General features: G+C 35.9%; 1 protein-coding gene across 1 annotated transcript in view; it reads right to left on the bottom strand.

Annotated features, from left to right (window-relative positions):
- Positions 1-1,338: 1,338 nt before the first annotated feature.
- The window catches only part of mrps27 (mitochondrial ribosomal protein S27), a 13,214-nt gene continuing 7,367 nt past the window's right edge, over positions 1,339-7,185 (bottom strand). Inside the window, exons 6-9 of the mRNA XM_016518006.1 lie at positions 6,202-6,304; positions 3,977-4,116; positions 3,011-3,142; positions 1,339-1,820 (exon numbers count right to left, since the gene is read on the bottom strand). Coding sequence (XP_016373492.1) covers positions 1,611-1,820; positions 3,011-3,142; positions 3,977-4,116; positions 6,202-6,304 — 585 coding nt within the window. The 3' untranslated portion in view covers positions 1,339-1,610. The remainder of the gene's footprint in view (positions 1,821-3,010; positions 3,143-3,976; positions 4,117-6,201; positions 6,305-7,185) is intronic.

Here is a 7,185-nt window from a genome sequence, read left to right as displayed (position 1 = left end):
CACCCCCTCACTCACTCACTCACACACACACACACCCACTCACTCACTCACACACACAATTACCCAGTTGCTGATTTACAGGGAAAAAAAAACAGGCTGATATCACACCAATTTTACAGCTTATTTTCAGTAGGGCAAAAATTCCAAATTCACTGGAAAACGTCAGAATTCCTAAAAATGCCTGATTTTGGCCCCTTTGTCAGAATCTCCTGATAAGCAGCGACACTCACAGAATGTGTTTTGTGCTGGGGGATTGTGGGATTGTGACCGCAGACGCAGGGGTGTGTGTTCAGAGGAAAGGAACCGCTGATGCCGTGAAGAAACGCTCAATACGAAGGTGCGTAATGATAGCAGATGTGCTGTTTGTTTGAGTTGGAAGCGGATCAATAACAGTGCGGTGTAATTCATGAGACGAAACAAAGACACACCCCCACAAACAAAACACTGAGACGAGATGATGATGGAGAAACAAATAAGAAAAAATATACTGGTGTTTCACCATTCAATAATTGTGAGTACAGTGCTGGTCAAAACTAGAGAAGTCTCTTCTGCTCACCATTTATTTGATCAAAAATACAGTAAAAATTGTGAAATATTATTACTATTCAAACTAGTTGTTTTCTATGTGAATATCTGTTAAACTGTAATGTATTTCTGTGATGTGCAGCTGTATTTTCAGCATTATTACTCCAGTCTTCAGTGTCACATGATCTTCAGAAATCATTCTAATAAGCTGATTTGCTGCTCAAGAAACATTTCTGATTATTATCAATGTTGGAAACAGTCGTGCTGCACAATATTTTTGTTGAAACTGTGGTATATTTTATTTTTCAGGATTCACAGATGAATAGAAAGTTCAAAAGAACAGCATTTATTTGAAATGGAAACATTTTGTAACATTAGAAATGTCTTTACTGTCACTTTTGATTAATTTAATGTATCACTGATGAATAAAAGTATCAATTCCTTCCTTTTTCAAAAAGTCTTTCTTACTCCAATCTGTTTTCAACATTGATTATTATTAAAATGATTTCTGAAGATCATGTGACACTGAAGACTGGAGTAATGATGCTGAAAATTCAGCTGCGCATCACAGAAATAAATTACAGTTTAACAGATATTCACATATTTCACAATTTTTACAGTATTATTTGATCATATCGATTATTATTAAAATGATTTCTGAAGATCATGTGACACTGAAGACTGGAGTAATGATGCTGAAAATTCAGCTGCGCATCACAGAAATAAATGACAGTTTAACAGATATTCACATAGAAAACAGCTGTTTTAAACTGAAATAATATTTCACAATTTTTACTGTATTATTTGATCATATCAAAGCAGATTTGGCGAGCAGAAGAGACTTCTTTCAGAAACATTACAAATCCAAACGGAGTAAATCCTGTTATTCCAGTGCATACGGTATGAAAGGGCCGAGACTAAATATAAGAGTATTTTCATTGTTTATTTATACTGTTCAGATTTACACGGCATTGAAAAAGAATCCAAATAATATTAACACACAAACCTCTATCTCAATCGGCCCAACCAAAGACAATAAACATGACAAACAATGCTGTGTCTGGAGGACGGCGGTCACTGTTTGCTCAGACGCTCTTCTGGTTCTTCTCTTTCGTCTCTCTTTCTCTCTGAATGAGCTGCTGCAGCTCAGCTTCCCAGACGCTCACCGTCTGCTGATATTCAGCGATATCTGCGTTTTCACAGGCTGCCAGCGTCTGCTGCGTCAGAGCCGATACGAGAGACTCCAGGCTCCTCGAGTCGATCCTGTCCTGGGACACGAGTCTCTCCTTCAGCTCCTACCAAAACATCCAGCTCACAAATTAACCCTGTAAAGCCTGACATATAGTATCTATAGTTGAAATGGAACAGCTTATTGAACCTTTAGAATAAAATATTTGCATATATGTGACCCTGGAGCACAAAACCAGTCATAAGGGTCAGTTTTTTTAAATTGAGATGTATGCATAATCTAAAAGCTGAATAATAAGCTTTCCATTGATGTATGGTTTGTTAGGATAGGACAATATTTGGCTGAGATACAACTATTTGAAAATCTGGAATCTGAGGGTGCAAAAAAATCTAAATATTGAGAAAATCATCTTTAAAGTTGTCCAAATTAAGTTCTTAGCAATGCATATTACTAATCAAAAATTAAGTTTTGATATATTTACGGTAGGAAATTTACAAAATATCCTCATGGAACATGATCTTTACTTAATATCCTAATGATTTTTGGCATAAAAGAAAAATTAATAATTTTGACCCATACAATGTATTGTTGGCTATTGCTACAAATATACCCCAGCGACTTAAGACTGCTTTTGTGCTCCAGGGTCACATATTTTTTATGTTTTTGTATCATATTTGCTCCATCAGGCTTTCAAGGCTCATATAGTCTGATATAGTGAGAATATGAAGGAAAACCAGCTTGATTTTATTCAGAGACTCAAACTAAGCAAAAATATGAATTTGCTGCAGATGCTGATATTTATGATGAGAGTTCGATGCTTGTAATGTAAATCAATCAGATCTTTATAACAGTACAGCAGATACTGACATAAAATGATCTAAATATCAGTGGTCGCTCTATATCTCCAGTAATCTGTCTCAGTAAGATGAGATTGAAATGATCCAAACATATAATGCAGTGATTGAGAGCTGAAGAAATAAAGGCTCCTCAGAAGATGTGAGATGTTCTGGAGGCTTGTGAAGATCATTCCTCCGCTGAGGAACAGTGAAAGTAAAGCTTCTGGAAACAAACGCTCCTCAAAAGATCCTGAGGATCAGATTTGAGACTCTAAAACATGATTGATGGAGAATCAAGTAAAGCTGAGCTGCTTCAGTCCAGTAAGTGTTCATCTGGAGATATTACTGCAGTTATTCTGACGCTTACTTGATCAAAATCAGTCAAGATTTGTAACAAAGTTTAGAAGGTGTTTATGTAAATGCATAAATGTTTAGTGCATTTAACGTAAGAAAAAGTAACCTTGAAGCGGTTGATGTACTCTGGTAGTTTCTGTGTCTCCAGCTCATCTTCCTCCTCCAGCGGTGTATCAGTGACGTTCTGTCCATCAGCGTTCACTGAGAGATCCTGCAATATCTTCTCCACATGATCCAGCTGAAAGCCAGAGATGCTTCAACCCTCAACAACTCAATCACACCGCATTACACATTCATTTTGCAGACGCGCTTAATCAAAGCGACTCTCAGTGCATTCAATATAAATGACATGCGATCACTGTGAATTAGAACTCATGACTAGCAAGTAGCAACATGCTCTTCTGGTTTTCAAAACATTTTGTAGAAATGTAGCATTGCATCAGTGTCTTAGCAATGGATGCTCTGCAGTGAATGGGTGCCGTCAGAATGAGAGTCCAAACAGCTGATAAAAACATCACAATAATCATCCACACTCCTCGGGATGATCACACTTTTTCACTGGAGGAAGAGTTATTATGGATTATGGACTCTGGGCTCTATGGTATTTAAGTTAAAAATGTCTTAATGCTGGATTAGTTTCAGCGTGTGTCTTCTCCAGATGTTAACTGATGGACTGGAGTGGTGTGGATTATTGTGATGTTTTTATCAGCTGTTTGGACTCTCATTCTGACGGCACCCATTCACTGCAGAGCATCCATTGCTGAGACACTGATGCAATGCTACATTTCTACAAATCTGATAAAGAGAAACTCATCCACACTCCTCGGATGATCCTGTGGGTGAGCACATTTTCATTTTTGGGTGAATTATTCTTTTAAACAACATTTTCACTACAGAATCCTGCAGTATCCCAGTATGAAGCCGTTTTATAACTTCTGTGCAGTGATCTCAAAGATTTACTTCAAAAACATTATTCATGTGGTTTCTCTTTAAACTTCTTCCTCAGACAAGATAAATATGTACCATGGTAAGACCTCATTATGGTCAATTAGTTATCTCTGTAAATACTCACAACTTCCTCAGATAACTTGATGTCTCTGAAGTCACACACAGCGTCCATGACAGCGAGGGCTCGCCCAAGATAACCAGAGGTCCAGATCAGGGGCATCTCGTGAAACACGGCGTGAATTCCTCTGGACAGCTCGACTTTACCTGGAGACACAATCGGAAGATGAGACTATCTGCTGTTCAGACGGAGAATTCTAGAATCTGAGGACGTGCAAAACGACATATTTGCAAAATAGTCCATGCGTTTCCTGAACTAGTTAACAAATCTGAACATAAAAATAAAAACCATTAAAAACCATTTTTGTTACTTAAAATAAAATAAAAATAAAGCTAGTTGCAAGGCAGGATTTTAATTTAGTTTAACTTCTTGTATTAAAATAACTAAAACTAAATAAAGATTAATAGAATCTGTAGAGACATATAAACATACAAAAAATACAAAAAATGTAACTAAAATTAAAATGGGAAAAATTGGAAGGGAAAACAAAAAAATTAAAACTGATTCCAAATATTAACATTTTATTAAAGGGGTCATGAACTGAGAAACCAAAATTCCCTTGATCTTTCGACGTAAAAGAAGTCATTGTACTACAAAAACATCCTGTAAGTTTCAGAACTCAAAAGTTTCTCGTTAGTCTAAAACAGCTTATATTAAAGGCAGTCTGTCAAAACTACTGCTTGTGGAATGTTCTACTCTATGATGTAAGATAGACTAGATAGACTAGACATCGCTGTATTACGATATTATCGCAGACGATATATATCGCACACCCCTAGTTTAGCCCCGCCCACCGATTCTTCATCGCTGCCCGTTTAGCCCCACCCACCGATTCTACATCGCTGCCCGTTTAGCCCCGCCCACCGATTCTACATCGCTGCCCATTTAGCCCCGCCCACCGATTCATGGCTGTAGAGTTTACGAGAGAGGCGAACGCAGGTCTACGCAGAAACCAAACCATAAAGATGCTCTGAAGACAACAAGATATTGTGCAGTGCCAAGTTGTAGAAAAACTGTGTTTGTGTTGCCTTCCTTCTGATCATAACGTTAGGAAAGAGTGAATGAACTTTATTTTTAATGAAGATCCAGACCGCATCAGTAAGAACTCGGTCCTTTGTTCACTTAATTTTACCGTCCATCTGTGAGGAATGAATGTACGCTGTCAAACATTCACAACTATTAGCCAATCACAGCAGTGGGCGTTTACTTCCGAGTCTACAATCCTCCACGCCTATTCAAACAGAGCATTCTGATGAGGGGGTCAAAAACAGGACAGAAAATAGCCTATTACTTCTAAATTATAATGTTTTTTGATGTAAAAATCTTGATAACATTATTAGAGGACCTCAGAGAACAGTACAAAATAAAAAACAGAGGCAGTTCATGACGCCTTTAACATAAAAACCAACATTTCTCATTTTAAATTTAGTTTAACCTGATGCACTAAAATACTAAAACTTTTTTATTTATACAAATTAATAAAATATGTATAGACAAACATATGAAAAATGCAAAAAAAAAAAAGACAACAAAATTACTAAAACTTTAGTTTAAAATGAAAAAGAAAAATATAAAGATTACATTTTTTTTTTAATATTTCTAAAAAGGGTAACAATATCTTGATGCTAAAACCACACTGTTTGGTGGAATTTTATTATTTTTAAAAATAATTTATTTAATAAATTTTTTATAAATTTTTCAGTTTTATAAACTATTATTTTATAGATTTATTTTTATAGATTTTTAATTACATATTTGAATGATAAAAAGGAAGAGTTGTAGATAATAGTCTCATATTGGCCTGATTAACCAAACTTTCCATAAAACAAACAAAACAAGCCCTGGCAATTAATAAAATAACCCGTATTGCTTTAATATAATCATTTTGAATCAGTTTTTATTTTTATATTTTCGATTTTTCATTTGCATCTTCCCTTCTATTGTTTTCCATTTAAATTTTAGTAATTTTAGTTTTAGTAATTTTATGTGTTTTTGTCATTTTAGTAGTCATTTGATTTGTTAATCGCAAACGATAAAACATTTCCAGTTGGTTTGTAAAGGTGTTTTTATGCATGTCTGGCCTGAGTCTTCATTGCATTTACACTGTTTTGTCCAGCGTGTGGTGTTTTGAGCACACACTTTGAAACAGTGAATCATTTAGCAAAGCAATTGGCTCAATTGATTCAAAGTTTCGAAAAGCTTCGTTTCTCCCATCACTAAGGCATACACACCAATAAGAGCCAATCCCAGAAGCCGAGCGCTGAAACCGACAGAGTTCTCCTGCTTCAGTCCAGCCAACATCAGAGACGCTCCCACGTTCCTCTCCTCCTGCCACTGAACATTTAGTCACCTTTATTTATATAGCTCTTTTAACTAGAGGTCGACCGATGTATCGGTTTTGCCGATTAATCGGCACCGACATTTGATTGCTGGAACTATCGGTTATCGGCAAAATTCAGACGCAGATTTTAAAATCCTGCCGCGCCACAGAGCGCCATTCACATAGTTTTCCATTAAATTACATTATATTTGTCCCGAATCGTTGTTAATGTACATAATGAATTGTGTATTGTGCATTTTCAGCGAAACGTTTGTCTTTCTGTGGCTCTAATAAAGTCTGTGTGCTTTATAGAGCTATATAATATAGGTCGCGCTTTCTCTTTCCGTTTGCTCCGTTTTTTTAAACACCGAATTTCAAACTCATCTATGCCTCATTGTTCATTCTTGAAGTAAACTTCTGTCCGTTTGGTGATTAAATAAACTGTTTTAGAGCGCTGCTCGAGTTGAACGTGACGCGTCCGGAGTGTGTGATACCGGCGAGTTCTCCTAGACTTTTATTTGGTTAGATAATCATCAAGTCTTCAAGAATAGAAGCAGTTAAAGCGTGAGAGTATACATACAATATCCATATGTATATAATTTTAAGGCTATGGCCTTTGTGTATATATTTAAAGATGTGCATCTTTAAGCATGACAGTTGAAATGAAATGGTAACACTTTAAAATAAGAGTCCATTTGTAACATTAAGATTAATGAAAACTGTGTAAGTATTGTTCCTTGTTACAGTGTGTTAACTTCAACATTTACTATTACTATTATTATTATTTTTACTACTACTACTAGTATGGTTCAGTACTGTTTTTGTTAATAAAGCACTATTTTAGTTTTTGTTCAGTATCAATTTTAAAACTATCGGTTAATTAATCGGTATCGGC

Source organism: Sinocyclocheilus rhinocerous, unplaced genomic scaffold, assembly GCF_001515625.1.
Source record: "Sinocyclocheilus rhinocerous isolate Xijiao unplaced genomic scaffold, SAMN03320098_v1.1 scaffold493, whole genome shotgun sequence".
NCBI classification, from domain to species: Eukaryota; Metazoa; Chordata; class Actinopteri; order Cypriniformes; family Cyprinidae; genus Sinocyclocheilus; species Sinocyclocheilus rhinocerous.
Note: the sequence above shows the minus strand (reverse complement) of the source record. Positions and strands in the feature narration are given on the sequence as shown.